The following is a 24,609-nucleotide window of genomic DNA, read 5'->3' as shown; positions in this document are numbered from 1 at the left end:
CAGGAGAGAGATAGCGGATGTGTACGTGATGGGCATGCTATTCTGGCCTTGGGGCAATCTTCCTCTCCTCGTTACCCTGCTCACCTTCCTGGTGGCCTGTGTGGAGAACAAGAGGTCTGTCGATCGCCCACTGTCGTAACAGTAAGTAACATCTATTTCATACACGGTCATATAGAGGCTTTGGACTCAAGTGTCTCTCTCTGGGTCTTTTTCTGGTCAGGATGCACAGGAGGAGGGAGGGGTTCTGAACCCAGCGGACATGTCGGCCCGGAGACAGGTATCCCAGCAACGACCACTACATGGACACACTCCATTCTATTTCTTTTCAGAGGGGTGTCAGGGAAGAGGGGAGAGAACCAACTCTGTAACTCTGTATTTAAGATTGAAAAATGAGTTGTAGAAGGAATGCGTACCATTTAATAGTTGCCCCATCAGACGAAGGATTACTGGTCTATTTCTCTTTAAGTTGTATTTTGAATTTGTCTGTTTTTCTTTCTCCCCATGGCTAAACTTTGGCTCAGCCTCTCTATGGGTAAGAATGTTGGAGTAGTGATATATTGCCTGTGACTGAGCTTCTCCCACAGTTTCACACTACTTATTACCCTTCGTGCATGCTGTATAAATTATTACACACCCACCTCAGGTCATTATCACCAGTATGATGTCATCAGTGGAGGATGGACGGCTTATCATCTGGGTGGATGAGGGAATCATCATCCTCATGCATGGCTTAATTGGATTACCTGTCGGGGTCCATTCTGGAAGTGATTTCCAATTTAAAATATGGAAAAACATTTGGAAATAAATATAACTTCCTCAGTTTATTGAAAAGTCATTGAAAATAAAAGCCCCTTTTTTAAATTATTGAATTGGAATTTCAGTTTACTTCCTGAGTTGCCTGACACAGCACTGTCCAGTGCAGTCACAAACACTTGTCCATGGTCATGCTTTGGAGTGAAATGATGGTTACGGTGGTTTGGTTCCAATGGGAGTCTGACTGAAAAGGACTTCTGTTTTCAATAGTCACTCTTCATCTCCCATTGGACTCACCCCCTAGGGCACCCTTGGTATTAACCCTTGCCTCACTTTTCAAACCTCTGAACCCACAGGGCATGGTGTGTCCTCCTAACTAACCATTCATCTAGATGCTGTGGTAGAGTGTAGACTACTAACTCTATAGTGACATGTGTTTGGTGTGTGTTTTATGTGACATTATTTCTACCTGTTTCCACAGGAAAGCCAGGTGTGACTCCAGTCTCCCCTATGAATACGGGCTCCTTTGGTGAGTGTGTGTGTGTGTGTGTTGGTGTGTGGTGTGTGTGTTTGTTGTGTGTGTGTGTGTGTGTGTGTGTGTGTGTGGTGTGGTGTGTGTGTGGTGTGTGTGTGTGTGTGTGTGTGTGTGTGCTCATTTACTTTACAAGTGTGACGATATTTGAAACGTTTTGAGTGAAATATTGTCAATCACTGTAGCTAACTGAAGGATGAACCGGGCTTTCACTGTTCTACTAGGGTCTGTTTGTGTGTCTCATTGCTTTGTTTCACATGAGTCTCCTCGTTAATGTGCACTCCTTCACTACTTCCCCCACGAAGATCTAAAGCATTGGATTGGGGGAGTCTTGGAAGCTGCACTTTTCTCCATATTTCTTTTACCAGTCCATTTCCTTTCAAATCAGTGAAAGGAAGTGAACAAGCGCAACCTTGGGAGGAAGGAAAGATAATTGGGACACAGCCAAAGTGAAGTACTTAACACTTCAAGCACTCTTTAATGTTGTTTTCTCTTGCTATTGTTTCTACAGTGGACAATGCCAGCACGTTGAGCTCAGAGGCCATCACAGACAGCATAGCATCAGATGCAACTACAGATACATGGGTATGGAGCAGGATGACTAAATATAGATGTAATACACACACACACACTCCGATGTGCAAATACCACATGGGTCATGGCACAAAATCCGTCTTCAATTTATGTTGCACAGCATTTTCACCACAAAACTGGCTCTTGATTGGAGGGCTGCGGAGTGCTCTTGTTTCTTATTGGTTTATCTGTGTTTTGTTTATCAGGACAGGAGATCTTGAAACGCAGACCATTCTTAACTGCCATCCACCACGTAGCCATCCGCATTGGTGACCCTCACTGCGTGAGCCAGCCAGCCAATTGCATCCCTTCACTGTATAATCACCACATGTCAATCACTTCAGAATATGTTCAAGGTCTATATACCTTTGATGTAATTTAATGCTCTGATGACCACAGATGGAGACCTCAACCAAAACGATCACATATGGTAACGATCATGTTTGACTGTATGCAGAGATAATGCATGGAATGTTGAGGATGACTTTAAATTATACATTTTGTAATTACACGAATGCGTCATTGGGCCAGAATCACCAAATCTATTGAATACGTCCCAAATCATAAAAAATTATCTTAAGCTGTAAAACCAATAACTATCAAATTGAGAAATATAACCCTGAGTCAATGACAAACTTACTGTTTCTCTCTCTCTTGCTCTCGCTCACTTTCTCTCCATCTCTCTCTCCTCTGTCTCTCAGAGCGTTCATTGGAGAGCGTAGCGGGTCGTGGTCGACATGAGTCTTCGAGCTCTATAGAGGAGGATGACTATGACACGTTGGCCGACATCGACTCGGACAGAACAGTCGTCCGCACCAAGGTCTGACCCATCACTCCTCCATTCCCCCTCTACTCTCCTTCATCCCTCCTCCATTCCCCTCATACCTCTCCTCACCCTCCTCCTCTACCTCTCCTCCACTCCCCCCTCTAGCCTCTCCTCTATTCTACCCCTCCTCCCACGCCCTCTCCCTCCTCCTCTACTCTGCCTCCTCCCTCCTCTACCTCCTCCACCCCCCCCTCTACTCTCTCCTCTATTCTACCCCTCTTACACGCCCTCCTCCCCTCCCTCCCTCTACCTCTCTCCCTGTGCATCACTCAATATTATACTCATCTTCTGTTGTTTTTGGTTTACTTTTTCCCTCCCAATGAAACTCTTGTGGTCACTTGTCCTTTTGCAGAAGTACCTGTGTGTGTCGGAACTCGCTCGCAAAGACAAGAGGGTTCTGAGTAAAAAGTACCAGATCTACTTCTGGTGAGTGGGACGGAGAGTTTGCTCAAAATCTGTACATCAATGCTGGGTTTTATGACCCCTATGGCATCCTCCAGTCTATCAGTACTCTAGTCAAATGCATGATAACAACTTAGCTAGTGATCAGTTGCCTCTTTGGATAGGAGAGTAGCTTTGTTTTGTATCAGTGGGATTAGCAATTGTACACTGTCAGTGTCATGGCAGTATGTCAGTGTTGCTCTCCTCAGGAATATTGTCACCTAGGTTGTGGTTCTACGCCCTCCCCTGTCATCCAGCTGGTCATCACTTATCAAACGGTACTGTGTGCTACCTCACTCACACTCCAACTGCAGATTTACTATTATACAAGTTATAGCTCATTATAACAGCGTTATAACGTGTGCATTTGTCAAGGAATTGCCTTCGGTGAGTAGATATGACTGTAGAATCCACACGTGGTGGTGGCTAGTGTGTTGATTGTTGACATGTTCCTGTCTCCTCCAGGTTGTCAACGTGACAGGAATCAGGACATCTGCTACTACAACTTCCTGTTGTGCACACCCCCTGGGGAATCTGAGGTGTGTGTGTGTCATAAGGGAAAACGCATATATGGCTGTGCTGTAATGTATGACTTGTATCATCATGACATCCATTCTCATACCCTCGGTGTGGCAGTGCCTTCAACAACATACTGAGTAACCTTGGTTACGTGATGCTGGCCTCCTCTTTCTTGCTCATCGTGCTGCAGAGAGACATCAATCCACAGCAGAGCACTGGACCGCAACGACCTCAACGCACTGGTGAGAGATCAAACTGAGACGGTGCTTTTGTATATTTTGGGGGGTATTTGTATTGTTAATTGTTTTATTGCAGGTGTAGATTAGAGTATGTGACGGGTAGAAATCGACGGGGATACACGTACAGAGTGTGAGAGTGGTGGACCTGGGGGATGAACCGCTGCTCTAGGGACAGTAATGTGTTCCAAGGGTGGCAACACAAACCTGCTAAACCACATATGTCAGAGTCAAGCCGCGGGCCACATCGGCCCCGGAGAAGGTTTTTTACGGCCCCTGGGACTTGATTCGTGATTTATTATTAGAACCGGCCCGCAGGACCGCAGCAAGCCGGCAGCCCGCAGATCTTTTACACGCACCAATACTACAAATTTCCACAATGCAAACGGTGACGCACCGAGCAGTAGGCACTGCTTCATTTCAATATTTATTGGCACAGCCAGTCGTACCAAGCATCACAGTAAAATTTACTTTCAGATACCCATCAAAAATGGCAAAAACGGAAAAGGTGGAACCACTGAGAACCGGGGGTTTCAACAAGGGTGGGAGTCGGAGTATATGTTCACGGAGGTAGCTGGAAAACCTGTGTGTCTTCTGTGTGGAGAAAGTGTGGCGGTACTGAAAGAGTATATCCTTGAGACGACATTATGACGAAACACGGCGGACAAAAACAAGAAATGGACATGGGACTCAAGGCCTACAAAAGGCAGAGGAATTAAAAACGAGGCTCAAATTCTCGACAGGCTCTGTTCAAAAAGGACCAAATCACAAAGGCCAGCTGCGTCAAGGCCAGTTTATTTGGCAGAAAGAGATCGCTATCAGCCGGCCATTTACGGAGGGGATTTTCAAAATCAAAACTGCATGATTAAGTTTGTGAAACGAAGTTTGCCCAGAAAAAAGGCAACTCTTTTTAAAATGTGAGTCTGAGCAGAAACACCATTGCCGAGAGAGTAGACAGTTGTCCATCAATCTAAAAAGAGCAGCTTGTGAAAAAAGGGAAAAGAATTTCATGCATATTCTTGCTGTGGATGAAGAGCACCGACATTTCTGACATTTGCCAGTTGTCAATTTTCATCCGCGGAGTTGGACTCAGCCTAAGCGTGACAGAGGAGTTTTTGGCTTTTAACGTCCGTATGCATGGCACAACTACGGGGGCATGATCTTGTATGAAGAGCGTGTCAAATGTGTAAATGAGAATGGAGCTGCCTTGGGAAAAACCGGTGGTTTGACAAAGCCCGACACGGAGCACTGCGATGTGTGGACACAGGAGCGACTGGTGGGCGAAGATACGGGAAAGATGCAAAGAGAAAACGCGACAAGGTGAGGCTGACAGCTTATCATTTGTATCATACACCAGGAAGGCGTTGTGCGGTAAAGCCTTGGAAAAAATGGAGCATGTAATGAGCAAATCACGGCGCACAGTTAACGTTTATCAGAGCCAAAGGTTTTTGGAATCACCGCCAGTTCAAGGCATTTCTGACGGAGGTTAGAAAACGACTGGTGATTGCCTAATCACACAGGAGGTGCGATGGCTAAAGCCAGGGAAAGGTGCTTCAAAGATGTTTCGAGCTTCGTGAGGAATTTTGTCTGTTCTTGGAAAGCAAAGGGAAAGACACAACAACAACTCCGAGACGAATGTTTTCTGGTGTGAAAGGCTTTTCTGTGTGACATTACGAGTCAATCTGAAATGCAATGAACTTGCAGGGCTGTCAGGGTCGGGCAATCATGTCATCTCTGATAATGTAGCAGTGACAGTGAAGGCATTTTAAAACCAAACTGACTCTGTGGGAGACGCAGATGCGGAAAGAAAATTTGAGGGCCACTTTTCCCAGCTGCCAGACCATGAAAGAGAAGCTCTCTCCATGCGTTTCCCCACTGGAGCGACAGTTGGCTGATAAAATAGGTATGCTGCCCGCTGACTTTCGACGCCGATTTGCTGACTTTGAAGCACAAAAAAAGCAGGTTGGAACTGTCGGGTAAAGCCATTTGCTGTTGACGTGGAAAGCTCACCAACAACCTCCAAATGTGAAGTTGATTGACTCCATGCAATGAATGGCACTGAGGGCAAAATATGCGGCATGGGTGCTGCGGAGTTCGCCCGTTTCCTCCCCGAACACAATATGCCCAGCTGCGCATCCCAGGCTGGCTCAAACGTTGTCTATGTTTGGCAGCACATACCTGTGTGAACAACTTGTTTCTTTGTTAACCTGAACAAAACATCACACAGAAGTCCGACTTACTGGCTGAAACACCTCCACTCAATTCTGAGGATTTTTCCTCAGCTCCAGAGCCTTCCCCGAACATTGTATGAACTTGTGGAATAAGATGGGACACCACCAAGTACACCCTCAAACCTCAAACAAGTGAACACTTACTGTGACAACTCAACATCATTTAGAGTTTTTACTCCAGTTCAAGTTTAACAAGTTAAAGGTTTAATATTTTGTTTTCCTGCATGTTTACTTCTCCTTAAAACAAAGTTGTTGTTTTGATTAATAGATTTTTGCACTTTATTATTATTGTATTTCAATCCAATTATATTTTTAAAAATATTTCAGTATGAAGTGGATGATTAGAAAATTGCTATTATTGTTTTTTTTCTTTGAAAGTAAATTTAGCCTCACTTTTTGCTAAAATAGAAAAAATATAGGCTACTTGATGGTGCCTTGAAATACCGGTTTCTTTTTCATTTAAATGTTCATGTTATGGGGATATTTATTAAAGGAAATTTGTCGTTTTGTGTCTGTTGAAAATAAAGATTACTGACAGAGCCATATAGAAAATATTGCTTTATTTATCTGATATCATTGGAATATTTTGGTTAGGTTTTCAGTAGGTTTCAAATTAGGTTCACTAGGACCTTATGCGTCATTTAAAAAAATTTCAATGAAACATTCGGATACAGTTCCGCCCTCGCTTGTAGCTAAATTTTTTATTTGGCCCTCCGTCCATTGAACTTTGAACACCCCTGCTCTAAAACCAACCCCTGGTACAGGTAGGGTATTATAGCAGTGTGATAAACAATTAGAACATGAAATGAACACCCATGATGTTGACATGAGGGTTTTGTCCAGATGAGATTCCTACACACTATGGAACGTTCCATATCAGTAACCAGGTTTCCATCCCAACTTTTTATGTGCGTAAAGTACAGGTCGTATAGAACATTTGACGACATGCCTGATGGAAACAGCAAATTTGTCAGTAAACTTTCCAATGGCGACTAAACTAAATACGCTAGACAAGGTGGGTTTTGTGTAGGTAAAATTAATTATGCGAGAAATTGCGGGGAAACACCTTTCTGCGCAAATATGATAAAATAACCATCAATATCGAGTCATGCAGTGATATGTTGTGTGGTCCTCCCACTATGATTAGGAAAGCAAGGGGTTTATTAGGCTACAGATTAAGGAAGTTATGAATTTCACCGGGTGGTGATTTAGCTTGAGGCTCCTTTCCAATATATGTCTTATTCTGGTGAAGGAGTGATCGATGCTTGACTGCCGTTTGACAAGTAAAAATTCTCGCTCTTTTGTCCATAAATCTCATGTAGGCTACACCCGCACTGTGGCTAAGAGTGCTCGTGCCAAGACCATAATGGCATAATTCCCTATATAACGTATTTATTTAGTGACAAACCATCAGTAGAGTTGAAAATGTGATGGAAACCATTTAACTTGTATTTTTTATTCTGTACATTGGAATTTAAACGCATACTCCCAGGGTGATTAATCAGAAGCACAATAAAGACAACGTTTCCATCTGAGTTGGATCTTTTGTCAGGTCATACACCGCTGTGAAACACAGCTACTTAAATAACCTCTAGAGAAATGAACATTGGCTGGTCATATGTTTCTCTTTTCTCTACAACATCACACAGCCTTTTTTATACACAAGTCCATTTGATGGAAACAGATCTCTGGTGGCAAATGTGCCTATTGTTTGTTTTTTTGTTTTTATGCACATTTTTTGTATGTTTGCCATGAAAATCTGTCACCAATTGGAAAGGAAACCAAGCTAGTGACAATGATATACTGTAATTCTGAGCCTCTGTCTCTCCCTCCCTCCCTGTATGCAGGAGTGTGGCATCCCTAAGCACTTTGGGCTGTTCTACGCCATGGGCACAGCTCTGATGATGGAGGGGCTGCTGAGTGCCTGCTACCACGTCTGCCCCAACTACACCAACTTCCAGTTCGGTGAGACTAAGAGACTAATGTCACGGTTGGATTATTGGGAGATCCGGAAGATACTGCAACACAAATCCTTAATAGATGGCTTTCTCAATCAGCTAAGTCCCAGATCGGTTCATTCTGTCTTGCCCAACTACATTGCTGTGACTCCAGGACAACACAACAACAGATCTGGGACTCGGGCTACTCACAATAACTGTACTGTAAGGTATTCTGTACTGTAAGAAACGTCATTAATGTCTCCCTTTCCTCCTCTGTCTCCTGTCTGTCAGACACCTCCTTCATGTATATGATCGCTGGGCTGTGTGTGTTAAAGCTGTACCAGAAAGACACCCAGATATCAATGCCAGCGCTTACACTGCCTACGCCTGTCTGGCTGCTGTCATCTTCTTCTCTGTGCTAGGAGTGGTGAGTGACCTAGGAGCGCAGACACACACGACAGGCAGACTGACAGACAAAACACTACAAACACCCAACTATACATTCATGTACATACTACCTCAATTAGCCCGACTAACCGGTCCCCGCACATTGACTACCCGGGCTATCTGCATTGTGTCCCGCCTTCCACCACCCGCCAACCCCCTTACGCTACTGCACTCTCTGTTTCATCATATGCATAGGCACTTTAACCATACCTACATGTACATACTGCCTCAATCAGCCCGACTAACTGGTGCTGTATATAGCCTCCTATGTTAGCCTTACTGTATATATGAACTGCCTCGCTACTGTATATTAGCCTCGCTATGTATATTGATTAGCCTCGCTACTGTATATAGCCTCGCTACTGTATATATGATAAGCCTCGCTACTGTATATGTACTGAAAAATATAGCCTTTCGTTACTGTATATATGTATATAGCCTCGCTACTGTATATAGCCTCGCTCTGGTATATATAAGCCCTCGCTACGTATATAGCCTCGCTACTGTTATGTAGCCTATCGTCTACTGTATAGATTAGCCTCGCTACTTATATAGCCTGTACGTAATATGGTATATAGCCCGCTACTATTGTATATAGCCTCGCTACTGTATATATGTATATAGCCTCGCTACTGTATATATGTATATACCTAGCTAATGTATATTGTATATAGCCTCGCTACTATGTATATAGCCTCGCACTGTATATATGTAATAGCTCGCTACTGTATATATGATACCTCGCTACTGTTTTTTTCATGTATATTTCTTACTATCTATTGTTCACTAATACCCTTTTTTTTTTTTACTAAAAATGCAGCTGTTGGTTAGGGCCTGTAAGTAAGCATTTCACTGTAAGGTCTAACTACACCTGTTGTATTCGGCGCAACGTGACAAATAAACTTTGATTTGAACTGTAGACTCTGACAATACACAAACCTATAGAATCATCATTCAGCAAGTGTCAAATTCCTGATGTATCCTGATGATGGTGTGTCTACCTGGTGTGTTGTGTTCAGGTGTTCGGGGAGGGCAACATGGTGTTCTGGATCGTCTTCTCTGTCCTCGCACATCCTGGGCCCCATGCTGCTCAGCACCCAGCTCTACTACATGGGTCGCTGGAGACTGAGTAAGGAATCAATCAATCACATGTATTTATTTGTTATTTTTAAAAGCCCTTTTTACATTAGCAATTGTCAACAAGTGCTTTACTTTACTTTACCCATCCCAAAACCACATAGAGCAAGCAATGCAGAGGCAGAAGCACAGTGGCTAGGAAAATGACCCCGAAGACAACAGTAACCTAGGAGTAGGGGGCTAGGAAAAATGACCCCGAAGACCAGACAGTAACCTAGGAGTAGGGGCTAGTAAAATGACCCGCGAAGACAGACAAGGAACCTAGAGTAGGGGCTAGTCAAAATGACCCCGAAGAAGACAGTAACCTAGGAGTAGGGGCTAGTAAAAATGACCCCGAAGACAGACAGGAACCTAGGAGTAGGGGCTAGGAAAAATGACCCCGAAGACAGACAGTAACCTAGGAGTAAGGGCTAGGAAAGTTACAGGGCTAAGGACAGGTGTCAGTCTATTCTATTTGTTTGTGTTTCAGATTCTGGCATCCTGCGCAGGATTGTGTATGTGATCTACACCGACTGTATCCGCCAGTGCAGTGGCCCCATGTATATTGTGAGTATACATCAGGGGGGGAACTACTGCCCCCTCTCATTGAAGACACGGAAGTTCAAGGCCGACCGCGATACTGCAGGCATTGTTTGCATAAAACCGGAACCCCCCATTATAGTGAATGGAAAAATGGCAATCCTAGTGGTCAATCTACCAATAATTGCTTCTAACAAACCAGATGTATGTCCTTGAACTGATTATTTTTCAATCCCACACAGAGTAAGTTTAATTTAGTTTCTAATTGCAGCCTTCTGTCGCCCGGTTGGCCTTCAACTTGAGTTACTCAATGAGAGGAGGGGGGGGGGGGAAGCACTGAGCTAGGCTGCAACGTCACTTCCTGGAGTAGCTCAAACTGCGTATCTTATGTCTCCATGAGACGCCATCTTAACCGACTTCATTTGGCTTCAATACACTATTGAGTATTTACATAGGAATGAATGGTGTCGCGTGATCGATGGCTTTGTCCCATTCATATATACAGTCATTGGTATACTGTACATACACACACTGTATGGAGACTCTAATGTTACGAAAGATTCACAAATCTACAAGTAAACGTTTCTCTCTCTCATGCTGTGTTAGGACCGAATGGTTCTGCTGGTGATGGGAAACATAGTGAACTGGTCTCTGTGAGTATTTTCTTCATTCACTCTATCTTATTCTGACTGGACTGCCTTTACTGCAGTGTTCTTTATATGTGACACATTTWTTTATTWTTTATTTTTCGGTCAGGTTTGCAAGGTACAGATCTGGTATCTTCATTTGATCACTCTGTTGTCGCAGAGAATTTTCCTGCGCAGCTTGAAATGCAAATTCTAGTGTATTAGGGTTTAAAAAGGCTTCTAAAGTTTGTAATTTCCGATTTAAAATGCCAGACTTGATTTGCCCTAGCAAGAAATGTATCAACCCCTACAAAAATGTCCATTAATTATAATCGACGTAATAATTCACATTTCCTGTTGCTGAATGATTTTTTTTCCTGCTGTGAGAAATGGGGTCAAATTAAGATGGCAGGTCTGTACATTGTTTGACATCATCATGCAGTGTTCTTTATCAAAGGTGTTTCACACCTACTTTAAGTGATTCATGTATGTCCCTTTCTGTCAATGTGATTTATTGCGACTCACTCCGCCTGATGAGGCAAGGTATCCATTTACTCTGTAGAACAGTCATTACACACCCACAACTATGGGGTGGAGACTTGAGTAGAGTAGACAACTCATCACTGACATACATTGTGTTGTTGTGTTCTGTCTGTCCAGGGCTGCCTATGGGCTACTAAAGACACCCAATGACTTTGCCTCTTACCTGCTGGCCATCGCCATCTGCAACTTGCTACTCTACTTTGCCTTCTACATCATCATGAAGGTGTGTGTGTGTGGGGGGTCTAAGCTAGCATATGGGGTCTAAGCTAGCATATGGGGTCTAAGCTAGCATATGGGGTCTAAGCTAGCATATGGGGTCTAAGCTAGCATATGGAATTGTTTTAAGAAATTGTAGGCTAAGGGTTTAAAAAAAATGGATAATAAATCTTAACTTCTGCTACTACAAAATAAAGATGTGTGATTGAGGCAGACAATAAGTTCATCTCTGCAGCTCCTAACACCCTTAGAATAGCTTCCAGTTTCCTCCATCTCCTCATCATCAAAGAGCCACTGCTCGTCACTCCTCACCATGCCAACGCCTTAGTCCTCTCATGGTGTATGATGTTCAGGGTGTCTCTCACTGTCACTCTGTAAAAGAGAAAACAGCGCCTCACCTCCCTGTACAAGTCGACCAGARGGCTCTGCTCCTGCTCAGGCAGTTGCTGGCTGTGCTCAACGAGCATGGCCATGTGGCTGAGCTGGTTTGTCCAGTACTGCTCGTACTCCCACAGACCCAGGCCACCCACCTCCAGCTGTGCTGTCCATGATGCCATCCATGGTATACCCTGGACAAGTCGCTYGATGTAGTCGCTCATTATTGAGAAATGGATCAGTCTTCGAAAGCAGTCACACTTCTAGTCTTGAGGTTGTTGCCACAAACTGAGTTCCAAATCAACATTGGCACCTAACAACCAAACATTCTCAGTTCGAAACATGCTCTATTCAATTATGATAAAATGTCAATGTATTTGTATGGTTTTAGACTCACCATGGGAATGAAAGAATGATTTTAAATCATCAATGACTCTGGCTCTTAGCAACAGACGTTCTACTTAAATGTGCTTCGTTTGACTGTTGCCATATTCTAACAGTATTGTGTATATATAGAAAGTGCACATCTGACACATGAAACAACGTAGAACATGTTCCGGGGTGTACAATCACAGATGTTGTGTTTCTGTGAATGTGTGTGTAGCTCCGTAGCGGTGAGAGGATCCAGTGCATGGCCATGGTGTGTATCCTCTTCACAGCCGTGGTGTGGGGCTTCGCTCTCTTCTTCTTCTTCCAGGGCCTCAGTACCTGGCAGGTCAGCACAGCCTTACAGATCAGTGGCTTCCACCACACGTCAGCCTTACACGCCCCTCTTCGGGGGCCCCCAGCCGTTCCATGTATTCAAACGGTTCCAGAGCTAGCACACCTGATTAATCAAACACTTGTCTGTGTAGGTAAGTTGAATCAGGTATGCTAGTTCAGGTGTACAACACAATTGTGAATGTTCCGGGGGTCCCTGAGGAGAGGTTTGGGAACCCCTGTCTTATGAGGCTCATGGTATCTGTAGTACCACACTTGAAAACATCACACGCTCGCACACTACATGTTTACACATCACATGTCATGGTCACATAACCCCAACATTCACCGGTCACTGTGGCACTGACGGCTTTGTCCCCTCTCTCCTGCCATAGAAAACCCCCGCCGAGTCCCGGGAACACAACCGTGATTGCATCGTGCTCTCCTTCTTCGACGACCACGACATCTGGCACTTCCTGTCTTCCATTGCCATGTTCGGTTCCTTCCTGGTGAGTGTGTGTGTGTGTGTGCACGCCTCTGGGGAGGGCCATGCGACACTCATTTCATAGTACAGTCGTGGCCAAAAGTTTTGAGAATGACACAAATATTAATTTTCACAACGTCTGCTGCATCAGTTTGTATGATGGCAATTTGCATATACTCCAGAATGTTATGAAGAGTGATCAGATGAATTGCAAAGTCCCTCTTTGCCATGCAAATTAACWGAATCCCCKAAAAACATTTCCACTGCCTTTCAGCCCTGCCACAAAAGGACCAGCTGACATTATGTTAGTGATTCTCTGGTTAACACAGGTGTGAGTGTTGACGAGGACAAGGCTGGAGATCACTCTGTCATGCTGATTGAGTTTGTGAATAACAGATGGAAGCTCAAAAGGAGGGTGTGCTGGAATCATATGTTCTTCCTCTGTACCATGGTTACTGCAAGGAACACGTGCCGTCATCATTGCTTTGCACAAAAAGGGCTTCACAAGCAAGGATATTGCTGACAGTAAGATTGCACCTAAATCAACCATTTATCAGATCATCAAGACTTCAGGAGAGCGGTTCAATTGTTGTGAAGGCTTCAGGGGCCCAAGAAAGTCTAGCAAACCGCAGGACCGTCTCCTAAAGTTGATTCGGCTGCGGATCGGGCCACACAGTACAGAGCTTGCTCTGGAATGCAGCAGGCAGGTGTGAGTGCATCTGCCGCACAGTGAGGTGAAAGACTTTTGTAGGATGGCCTGGTTCAAGAAGGGCAGCAAAGAGCCACTTCTCTCCAGGAAAAACATCAGGGACAGACTGATATTCTGCAAAGTACAGGATTGGACTGCTGAGACTGGGTAAAGTCTTTTCTCTGATGAATCCCTCTTCCATTGTTTGGGGCATCGGAGAAACAAGGTGACGCTACATCAGTCCTGTGCTATGCCAACAGTAAAGCATCCTGAGACCATTCATGTGTGGGTTGCTTCTCAGCCAACGGGAGTGTGCTCACTCACAATTTTGCTAAGAACACAGCCATGAATAAAGAATGGACCAACACATCCTCTGAGAGCAACTTCTCCCCAACCATCCAGGAACAGTTTGGTGACGAACAATGCCTTTTCCAGCATGATGGAGCACCTTGCCATAAGGCAAAAGTGATAACTAAGTGGCTCGGGGAACAAAACATTGATATTTTGGGTCCATGGCTAGGAAACTCCTCAGGCCTTAATCTTGTAGTCAATCCTCAAGAGGCGGGTGGACAAACAAAAKCCCACAAATTCTGACAAACTCCAAGCATTGATTATGCAAGAATGGGCTYCCACCAGTCAGGATGTGGCCCAGAAGTTAATTGACAGCATGCCAGGGCGGATTGCAGAGGTTTTGAAAAAGAAGGGTCAACACTGCAAATATTGACTCTTTGCATCAACTTCATYTAATTGTCAATAAAAGCCTTTGACACTWATGAAATGCTTGTAATTATACTTCAGTATTCCARAGTAACATCTGACAAAAATATCTWAAGACACTGAGGCAGCAGACTTTGTGAAAATTAATATTTYTGTCATTCTCAACTTTTTGCCACGACTGTGTTATAAAATGGAGGGGAATACACAGATTTCACACCATGGACATGGTTATTGCGCACGTCATTTAGCAATAGGAAATCATTAGTGGRTGAGCATTGATGAAGACCTCCCATTCCTGACCCATACATACCCAGATAGTAACATCTCAGATAGTGACTGACTCCTCTGRTTTCTGCCAGGTTCTCCTCACCATGGACGATGACTTGGACAACGTCCAGAGAGACAAGATTTTCGTCTTCTGAGAAAGCAACTCTCTGGCTCCGCCTTAACGTTTCTCGCTGGCCAATAGTGACACGGTGGCAACTGACACACCCAATGGCTTTGTCTCCCTGACTGCAGGCGGGCTGGGCATCTCTCAGCCAATCAAAGAGTTGGGGAAGGATGGTGCGCCCTCCCCCAAGTTGGAATCTGTATGGACACTTGGCGTGCCAATCAATGAGTCTGGTTCACCAAGACATGCTGACATTTCTCCTTACTGCCATCCGATATTACTGTGGCCGTCGTGTTTTCTTATTGCGGATAAAGATGTTAACAGTTRGAATGTAATTTATTTTATATTGCATCATTACTGACTTGCAACTCCATCAATGCATTTAAACATGTATAGTCTGTGTGCCTGTGAGAACACACCTCATGTCCAGTCTCTCGTTGGCCTTTAATGTTCTAATCATGTGGTCTGTATTTATTTCTATGGCTCAGTCGGATACTGTACGCCAGATGGATCTGTCCCAGATGTTCCTGAGAGATCAATGATTGTGTAGTAATTACTAACTATGTCCTTAGCTGGTGAGGAAAATATATTTTGCACTGTAGGATAAGAAAACTTGGGACTATGTGATGGAACAGTTACTGAATAAAGTTTGTCCACAATGATAAAGGTGTAATCTTTAGTATTCAGTAGTATAATCTGTCTCTAGGTTTTGTATTTTAAGTTACTGACAAGCAGGAGGAAAAGGAAATCCAAACTTGGGTTGTGTTCATTAGGCACCAAATGGAAGATAATTGGCAATCAGGGAAAGACTACCTGAACTTGTCCAAGAAATTCACATTTTCGTTGCAAAAGTTAACACTTTCCGTTGGGTGTCCCAATGAATACAACCCTGGTGATTACTTTAATGCAGACAAATGAAATATTGAAAAGCTGTTGCATGAAAAAGAATGAAAGCTTGACATGGACAATATACACCACTTTATATTTATAAAAATACTGTAAAAATTCCACACATCTATCTGCACAGTAAACACACTGAAAGAGTGTCTCTCTTACCAGAATTTCATACAGACTGAATGCTTCACAAGTTGTCCTGCCCTTGTAGTGGTTATTATGGTATGGCTTGAACTTCTCATACAGCAGAATTACAACATCTCTTATACAACCTGATACCATGATCTTTAGTCGCTTATAAATTTAAGATATCAACGGTATCGCTCTCATAAACCTTGAGATGTCTCTCCCAATAAAGTGAAGCACCTATTGAATATGTAACAGCTATGCATTCTGCTTTAGAAACATTTAAATAGCTAGAGGCAAAGAAATTGGGAAACAAAGTGATTTGTTGACTACGGGGCTATTGTCTCCATACTCCCAAGCTATTCAACCTTGCATGCCAATGGAATGAAATTACAGAGACCACTGAAACAGCCCTAGTGTCCTCTCTTCTGTCACACAATCACAGCTAAACCTGAGGACGAAGTTCACTGGAGGTCAGATGTCTCTAAAATGTTTCTTACAGTAATCTGATATGGAAATTTGGTTGTTGGGGAATCCTAGCTCTGGTCCAGGGCGTTAGTGCGTTCCTTTGGTCCACACACAGTCGAGGGCGGTTCCTCTAGTAACGCCCTGGACCAGAGCTAGAGGGATTCCTGCATTAAAAGTGAATTTTTAAAAACGCACCCCTGTCCTTAGCCCTTTTTCAGTAACAATACAGCTTTATCTGCTTGTGTTGATCCTTGCTCCGTATGTAACTTCTCCCTTCCCCACCCCCCTTTAGTAATGGTACACTTTAATCTGGTTGTTGTCATCCAGGCTCAGCTGGACCAGTCCACTCATAGTTGGGGGGGTCCGATAACGTGTGAACAGAGGTCTGATGAAAYCCTGTTTAGGAAATGTACAAGATTGAACCAAGCTCCATTATAAGTGGTGGTGTGTGAGCATGTTAACAGAAGGATACACACTGGGGTCTTTCCTGCGTGTCTCCAGCCATCTCTTGTTGCCGTCGATCAGACCCTGAAGCCTCTGGCCATCCATCTCCACTGCCTTAGGCTGCATGGAGGACAGACTACGAGCCTGCTCACTAACACACACAAACACACATTTCTGTAGTACCTTCCTTCTACAAGATAAGACTACTGTGAAAAGGGATGAGTGACAGTCTATTTTTATTTTTTTACATTTTCATGTTTGTTATTTTCATATTTACCTTGCAGGACTGTACCCTGAATAAAGTGCATTGGTCCTCAAGGAACTGGTGGCTATGGACTCAATAGGAGCCCCTATAGAAGGGACAAAGAGAAGTGTAGTCTCGTTAAACCAACAACTTCCCCTACCTGAAAGTACACAGACAACCCTGAACGGAGAGTTCTTCAGTCCACAGAACTAAATAGAACACATATTTAATATAACATATATGATATTGGATCTCTTTGGTTGAAATGTACCAGGGAAGAGCTTGGCCCAGCGGCTGTTGAGCAGGTCCTCAGAATCCCGTGGTTGGGTGGAGGTGCTGTGAGGGGCCCACGCCCAGGAGGGCCCAGACAGAGGCATGGAGAGCTGTGAAAGAGGCATTGAGGTGGGGGTTCGGGGCTGGGAGAGGGACAGAGGTAGTGGGAGAGGCTGGTAAGGGGTCTGGCGTTGAGTCAGAGAGCCCAGAGCCCCCAGGACTGTGTTGAGCTGGCCAGAGATGTGCTGGAGCGACTCGGCTAAGTGCTGCACCTTAGCTGGCACTGTGGGCTCCCCACCTGGAGAGGAGAGAGGGGAAGAGAGAGGAAGAGAGAAAGGGAGCGAATGTCGGAAAAGAAGAAGACATAGGTAGAAAAGCAAGGGACGAGGTGTGAAAGAGGGAAGGAAGGAAGGAGGGTGAAAGGGGAAAAAAGGAGAAACGATGAAGGGGGAGAGAGTATAAATAACATGGCAGCAGAGGAGTGCAGGCCTGTTATGAGTGTGTAAGGAATGGATATTCACGTATGTGTGTCTCTCTCACCTGGGCCATCATGGCCGTTGCTGACGCTGCTCATATCCGATTCAGTCACATCAAAGGTCACCTTCCTATCAGCAGCCAGTCTGCCCTGGTCATCATAGTAGTGATGATGGGAGACCTGGGCAAGGGAAAGCAAGAGAAAAGAAGAAAAAAAACTCCATACTTTTGTACTTTCTAACACGAACACTTGATTTACAATGATTTAGCTGATAACTGCTTTATTGAGGAACGTTTTACCAACAACGATTGGCTTAGCTAGCTACCTTAAGTTGAACACACTGACTGTAAGTCACTCTGGATAGGACTGTCTGCTAAATGACCAAAACGCCATGTAAATGCATACAAAAATATGCATGTGTAATGCATGTAATGCATACAAAATATGTATGTGTACAAAACATTAGGAACACCTTCCTAATATTGAGTCGCACCCCCCTTTTAGTTGAAAACAGCCTCAGTTCGTCGGGGCATGGACTCCACAAAGTGTCGAAAGCGTTCCACAGGGATGCTGGCCCATGTTGACTCCAATGATTCTCACAGTTGTCAAGTTGGCTGGATGTCCTTTGGGTGGTGGACCATTCTTAGTACACAAAGAAAACTGTTGAGCGTGAAAAACCCAGCAGCGTTACAGTTCTTTTTATTTAACCTTTATTTAACTAGGCAAGTCAGTTAAGAACAAATTCTTATTTACAATGACGGCCTACCCCGGCCAAACCTGGACGACGCTGTGCCAATGGGACTCCCAATCACGGCCAGATGTGATACAGRCTGGATTCGAACCAGAGACTGTAGTGACGCCTCTTGTACCGAGATACCATGCCTTAGACCGCTGCGCCAATCGGGAGCCCGATTCTTGACACACTCAAACTGGTGCGCCTGGCACCTACCACCATACCCCATTCAAAAGGAACTTAAATCTTTAGTCTTGCCCATTCACCCTCTGAATGGCACACATACACAATCCATGTCTCAAGGCTTAAAAATCCTTCTTTAACCCGTCTCCTCCCCTTCATTAAAGTGGACTTAACAGGTGACATCAACAAGGGATCATAGCTTTCACCTGGATTCACCTGACCAGTCTGTGTCGTYGAAAGAGCAGGTGTCCTTAATGTTTTGTCCCCTCATTGTATAGTGTGTTGTTTATTAGCAATCTACTGAAGTATGTATAACGTTATGGGCATGGTATGTAGTACAGGTGGTGTACAGGGGGCAGGATACGTGGTATATAAACGTGTTATGGTGTAGTACTAAGGCACCTCTTCAGCTACGGAGCTCTCTAGCTGTTGCAGCCTCTCCTCTTTCCTGCGTAGCAGCGAGTTCCCCCTCTGCACAGTCACCCTCAACTCCTCCACGTCACTGGCCTCCTGAGGAAGACAAGCGGAAACGAAAGAGAGCGACAGAGAAAGGGAGGGAAAGAGAGCGAGAGACGATCCAGGGACAGTTACACACGGAGGTCAAGCATACTCTCTCACTTCATGAATGTTCAACACAAGGGCGCTAGGGCAGGGTGTAGGAGTCTATAAGGGATAAGGAAGGGAGTCACACTTACACGTACCTGCTGCAGGTTCCTGTACATCTCCTGTGTGGCCTGGGCGTGCGTGGTGGTGTTGGGGTACTGAGAGGAGCTGGACAGGGCCTGCGCTGCCTGCAGCGCTGCCTGTCTCTCACTCAGACGACCACTCTCCCTCTCCAGGAAGCGCCGGGCCTTCTGCAGGGACAGGCCCTCAGAGGAGATATACTGATGCAAGCTGGGAGAAGGACAGGAAGAGAGAAACACACACACACACACCACATAGAAGTTAGTCAGGATAGAAAGGTGCAACATGCATGCATGCTCTCTCTCACACACACACACACACATACTCGTCCAAGCTGCTCTCGCTGTCTCTGGAGATGGGGGAGAGAGGAGGTTCTTTCAGGTGTTCCACATGCAGCACTTTCTCCCGTCCAGCAGAGGGCGCTGCCTCGCTATCCTTCTCCTTCTTCCTCTCCTCCTCCTCTGTTCTGTCCAGTCTAGTAGAAGGCCTCTTGATCTCACTCTGCTCCAGATCACTGCAATAGAATCATGTGTTTGTCCCTGAGAAAGTACCGCTTGAGAAAGAGCTCAATAGTCTGGCAAGCTACAATTGAAGTCTCCCACTAAGTCTGGAAGACATGCTACTGTCAGCTGCAAGGTGTCAATGAAAGTGTGAACGGAGGTTGACCCCAACTAACGGGCCAGGTGTGTGTGTGTGTTTCAGTGGAGGCTGCTGAGGGGAGGACGGCTCATAATAATGGCTGAAAACCATGTGTTTGATACCATTGCATTCACTCGATTCCGGCCACTATTATGAGCCGTACTCCTCCCAGCAGCAGCCTCAACTGGTGTGTCTGTGTACCTGACTCTGCGGCCCAGCCGATCACAGCGCTCCTGCAGCAGCTCCACCTTGCTCTCCAGCCAGTCCCGCTCCTCCTTCATCCTCCTGCTCTCCTCTCTCGCTTTGTCCCTCTCCTCCCTCATTCTCTCCAACTCCTCTCTCGCTTTGGTCCTGTCCTCCCGCCCTCTCTCCGCCTCCTGGCTCGCCCTGTCCCTCTGTCCTTCCACCCGCTCCAGATCCCCTCTCAGTCCATCTCTCTCCTGCATGACTCCAGGCAGAGCCTGAAAACATCACAGGCTTAACATCTACAGCACGATGAAGACCGCGGTGGTGGTGGTGGTGGTGATGACGATGAATCCTCACCTCAATTCCTCTGTCTATCTCATCCTCTTCATCCCCAAGCTGCTGCCTCCTCTTCTTCAAATTCGCTCCCTGAACAGTGGCAAGTGGATATGTCCTTTAATCAACAGCGGCCAACCACACACATACACAGTTCATTCCTTTCCAAAGCCGAGGCCATCCCTAAGTGTTCCAGATAGTGACGCAGACACATATCAGTGCAACAGTGACTGATTACCTGGGTCTTCAGTATTGTCTCCTGGCTCTTCAGTTCCCTGGCCCTCAYCTCCAGCCTGTCCCCCAGCTCCTGAATCTCTACCTCCTGAGGGATGACAGGTGTTTAGAGATGATACATGTGTGTGTTCGTGTGTGTGTGTGTGTCTCTCTGTCCTCACCTTGCGTGTGTGTGTCTGGCGGGTCTTGCAGAGCTGGGAGTCTAGCTGTGTACGGAGTCTCTCCAGCTGGGCACTGTGTGCGGCCAGCAGGCGATCCCTCTCCTCCTGCAGGACACACAGCAACTGTTCCTTTTGGACAGCCTCCTGGAGGACAAAAGCACACACAGACAGACACACAAATAGATCAGGAGTTAATTTCCACAATATGTAACTGCAGCATTACATGTAGGGACAACAGTGCAGAGGCAACAGCCAAAGCAACAATGACAGTAGCAGCAGGCAGGTTACGAGAAGCTGTGACCTTTGAACTGGGTCTCACCTGATCCAGATGACTCTCTCTGATAGAGCTGAGTTCTCTGTGGTGGTCGTCTTTGAGCTGCCCCAGCTTCCTGGCGTGGTCACGCTGCACTTCCTCCCTCACTTCCTGGAGCACGTCTCCCAACTGGACCAAGTCACAGTCAGTGGGAGGGATTCATAATGTCACAACGCTCTATAGGGTTTAGACTGACATACTGGTAATATGTGTATCTGCAGTCAGGGAGATGAGGGCTATGGTTTTGTGTATCAAAGGTGGGAAGTAGTGTGTGTGTGTGTGTGTGTGTGTGTGTGTGTGTGTGTGTGTGTGTTCTATCACCTCTCTTTGGTACTCTGCTAGATGCTGCTCTGGGCTACGAGGGCTCTTCAACTCCCTCCACCTCTCACTGGCACTGCTTKTCCCCTAAGGAACACAACAACACACTGTCTTCAACCATCACCCGTGTGACACACACCCTATCCTAGACTCACTCCATGTATTTCCCTCACAAAAACAATTTCAGTTATTTCGAGTACACGTGTGTATTGGAAGGCCCCTCTCCTATATCTCCCCCCTCCCACTCTCCCAGCTCCTCTCCTACCTCCCCCTCTCTCACCTCCTGTTTGAGGGAGCTGAGTTGCTCCTCCCGCTCCCCAAGCAGTCTCCGCTTCTCCGCATGGAGCTTCTCCTCTGACTCCTCCCTCAGTCGCTCCAGGTCCCGCCTCCTCTGGGCCTCTATCCTCTCTCGCTCCGCCTCTGTCTCCGCCTCCAGGGTGGCACGCAGCTCTCTCAGCATCGCCTCGCCCTCCTCCCTGATGAAAACAACACACACACACGAACATAGCAAGCACACACAATCATTTCTAGCGCGAATCTTTTTTTGTCTTGTTTTTTTCCCAGTGACCGAGCGGTATTTCTATACCTACTGTATGTGTAGAAAGAACAGTATCGCCTAAGCACAGAACAGTTATGTGAAGCAGTGTCATATTAATACAGCTAGGGTCGCTGAGCATGTGATCTAATGGTCAGTGGAGCACTCCAGGGAGATTGCTGTCATATGAATGTGTGTGTGTGTTTGTGTGCTTATGCAGATGGATGAATAGTAGAGAGATGAGTCACCTGATGTTGCGTTGCTGGTTCTCTCTCTCCCTCCGGGCCATCTCCCTCAGCTCCAGTAGCCTGCTTTCAGACTCCACACTCGGCCTGCTCTCCTCTTCCCTCCCCTTACTCTGGAGCCTCTCCCTCAGGCTCCTGGAAGACCGGTCAGGACCAGAACACACACACAGCAGCGGGTGAGATAACCAGCACTGTCACACAGCCCTAAGCATCAACACTGAGTCATATCCTCTCACAATCACAGGGAGCATCACAGCTCACAAATACTACTATAAAAGTGGACATTAGTGGAGATTTAGGGAGGTTGACCACTCCGTGGCCTGCTGCTTGGATGCCTACCTGACCCTCTCCTCGCTCTCCTCCTTCAGCCTCTGTTCCTCCTCTTCCTCCTCCCGCCTCAGCTCCTCCTGAAGGAGGCGCACCTTCTCCTGCCTCTCCCGCAGCGCACGCTCCTTCTCCTCCTCTATCTCCCTCTCAGTCTCCCTCCTCTCCTTCTCCTCTCCTCTCTGGGCCCTTCTGCTGTCCTCCCCCTGCTCGGGGGCTCTCCTGTACTGGGTGTGCGGGGCTCCTAACTAGGCGGCCTCTGGAGGTGTCAGGCCGCTGGACCCCCACCCGGCCCCCGGCTGGTGGCGGCGCGCACCTCGGACCGGACGGCCCCCCCCGGGGTTCCGGCTCCAGTGGGAGGACCCTGTGGTCTGCTGGGATTCACTGGGCTGGTGGGGGGCCTGTCCTCCATCACTGGATCCTCCCTGCCTGCACAATGGAGACGCCTGCAGAGTTTGGGAGGAGGGAAGGAGGGAAGAGAGAGAGTGGAGAAGAGGGAATGGGGGAGAGAAGAGAGAGAGAGAGGGAGAGAGAGAGGAGAGAGAGAGAAGAGAGAGACAGAGAGATGAGAGAGAGAGCGAGAGGAGCGAGGAGAGAGAAGAGAGAGGAAGAGGGAGAGGCAAGCAGGAAGAAGGGGAGAGGAGAGGAGAGCACACGCAGTCACCACACACGCACACGGAGTCCACACACACATCAATGATTTGCTCAGTCTAGACTTGCAGATCTTTGTGCGAAACAGACTACTGCACCAATGACTGACAATATGCTTGTATCACAACGTGTGTTTGAGTTCAGAGAGGACACTTCACTGAAATATGGGCATTTATCAGAAAGGCTTGTCTGCCAACCTCTCTGCAGCTTCTGCCCTCTTCCTCCGTTCCTTCTCCTCCTCCGCACTGACTTTCACTATCCCCACTTTGTCCTGGGGAAAATACAGACTTTTTAAAAAGGTGAATAGCAAAGGCTAACATAACTCTACATGGCATGATGTGAGTGTTCACTCTCAAAATAAAACAACGGTACAAACAGTGCCTACAGACTCTACAGCCAGAGAACCACTGTGACTGAGGAGAGAGAGTGTAGCTGAGGAGGAAGGAGGTGAAGAGGGGCGAGCGAGGGAGAAAAAGAAAGGTGAGGAAGAGATGGAGAGAGCGTGGTACCTGCAGGAGTGGACTAACAGCAGGGGAGAGATCCTTCAGGGCCAGGACTTTCTCTGACAACTTGGAGCCAAAACCAGACTAAAGGGAAAATGGAACACAACACTGTTTGCCTTTACTCAACACACCCCTTGATAATATCTGTTTAAATGTCACATTATAAAGCCTCTATTCTACAGGGCTATCTACTGGGACATGATCTTAATTCATAATAAAGTACCTTGAGGTCCTCAGTGGAGGAGGATGCCACCTCCATGTGCTCGCTGGCCTCCGACTGCTGATGTAAACACACTCAGTCACTGACATGAAGCATAGTGCCACCGTATCACCTCAACACCGTACACACACACACACAGACACACACATGCACTCACACACAGATAGATAGAAAACATGGATGCATACTGCCATTCTCAGCGACACACAGCGATTGTGAAGGCTCTCGTAGCAGGACAAAGCAAGTACAGCAGAAAAGGGACAATACACTAGTCAACAGCACAGAGCAGCCATCCCATTGGTTTGATCAGCAAAYCTTGGGCAGACAAGAGGCAAATAGTGAGACTCTACCACACAAGCACAGGGCTGGTCAAGCAGGCAGTAGAGACAGAGAAACACAGGCTACAGCACTGCAAGTTTGGACTGAGAGGACCGGCTGCCTTGGGGGCTGTATAAGAGGATGGGGCTGCCTTGGGGGCTGGTGAGAGGATGGGGCCGCCTCGAGGGCTGGCTGAGAGGATGGGGCTGCCT

The 24,609-nt window shown here is 46.3% G+C and overlaps 4 protein-coding genes across 4 annotated transcripts in view; 3 read left to right on the top strand and 1 right to left on the bottom strand.

The window, feature by feature from the left end:
* LOC111957120 (SID1 transmembrane family member 2-like) overlaps positions 1–15,559 on the top strand; it is a 40,381-nt gene extending 24,822 nt beyond the window's left edge. Inside the window, 8 exon segments of the mRNA XM_070436795.1 lie at positions 9,518–9,565; positions 9,567–9,627; positions 10,105–10,181; positions 10,761–10,807; positions 11,441–11,546; positions 12,519–12,629; positions 13,009–13,122; positions 14,862–15,559. Of these exon segments, the coding sequence (XP_070292896.1) occupies positions 9,518–9,565; positions 9,567–9,627; positions 10,105–10,181; positions 10,761–10,807; positions 11,441–11,546; positions 12,519–12,629; positions 13,009–13,122; positions 14,862–14,924 (627 nt within the window). The 3' untranslated portion in view covers positions 14,925–15,559.
* The window catches only part of LOC111960359 (apolipoprotein A-I-2), a 75,913-nt gene that overhangs the window by 32,180 nt on the left and 19,124 nt on the right, over positions 1–24,609 (top strand). The window lies entirely within an intron of this gene.
* Positions 1,937–3,664, top strand: LOC139023465 (SID1 transmembrane family member 2-like). Its single transcript, XM_070436667.1, has 6 exons — positions 1,937–1,940; positions 2,065–2,127; positions 2,560–2,678; positions 3,037–3,110; positions 3,335–3,403; positions 3,591–3,664. The coding sequence occupies exons 1-5, from the start codon at positions 1,937–1,939 to the stop codon at positions 3,348–3,350; spliced, it is 276 nt and encodes a 91-aa protein (XP_070292768.1). The 3' UTR covers positions 3,351–3,403; positions 3,591–3,664.
* The window catches only part of LOC111957109 (centrosomal protein of 164 kDa), a 17,053-nt gene continuing 8,300 nt past the window's right edge, over positions 15,857–24,609 (bottom strand). The window contains exons 10-30 of the mRNA XM_070436790.1: positions 24,083–24,139; positions 23,866–23,943; positions 23,554–23,627; positions 23,022–23,151; positions 22,721–22,932; positions 22,385–22,516; positions 21,882–22,077; positions 21,605–21,688; positions 21,290–21,412; positions 20,971–21,114; positions 20,814–20,897; positions 20,600–20,668; positions 20,258–20,517; positions 19,743–19,931; positions 19,429–19,627; positions 19,136–19,243; positions 17,883–17,997; positions 17,341–17,640; positions 17,103–17,175; positions 16,854–16,976; positions 15,857–16,766 (exon numbers count right to left, since the gene is read on the bottom strand). Of these exons, the coding sequence (XP_070292891.1) occupies positions 16,670–16,766; positions 16,854–16,976; positions 17,103–17,175; positions 17,341–17,640; positions 17,883–17,997; positions 19,136–19,243; positions 19,429–19,627; positions 19,743–19,931; positions 20,258–20,517; positions 20,600–20,668; positions 20,814–20,897; positions 20,971–21,114; positions 21,290–21,412; positions 21,605–21,688; positions 21,882–22,077; positions 22,385–22,516; positions 22,721–22,932; positions 23,022–23,151; positions 23,554–23,627; positions 23,866–23,943; positions 24,083–24,139 (2,847 nt within the window). The 3' untranslated portion in view covers positions 15,857–16,669. The remainder of the gene's footprint in view (positions 16,767–16,853; positions 16,977–17,102; positions 17,176–17,340; positions 17,641–17,882; positions 17,998–19,135; positions 19,244–19,428; positions 19,628–19,742; positions 19,932–20,257; positions 20,518–20,599; positions 20,669–20,813; positions 20,898–20,970; positions 21,115–21,289; positions 21,413–21,604; positions 21,689–21,881; positions 22,078–22,384; positions 22,517–22,720; positions 22,933–23,021; positions 23,152–23,553; positions 23,628–23,865; positions 23,944–24,082; positions 24,140–24,609) is intronic.

This window comes from Salvelinus sp. IW2-2015, linkage group LG4p (genome assembly GCF_002910315.2).
Source record: "Salvelinus sp. IW2-2015 linkage group LG4p, ASM291031v2, whole genome shotgun sequence".
NCBI classification, from domain to species: domain Eukaryota; kingdom Metazoa; phylum Chordata; class Actinopteri; order Salmoniformes; family Salmonidae; genus Salvelinus; species Salvelinus sp. IW2-2015.
This window is presented reverse-complemented; position numbering and strand designations above follow the sequence as displayed.

Excerpts from the sequence above, each read along its gene's own strand:
- LOC139023465 (XM_070436667.1), top strand. Across the intron at positions 2,128-2,559 it reads CCACGTAGCCATCCGCATTG|AGCGTTCATTGGAGAGCGTA; the intron begins GTGACCCTCACT and ends TCTGTCTCTCAG. Across the intron at positions 2,679-3,036 it reads GAACAGTCGTCCGCACCAAG|AAGTACCTGTGTGTGTCGGA; the intron begins GTCTGACCCATC and ends GTCCTTTTGCAG.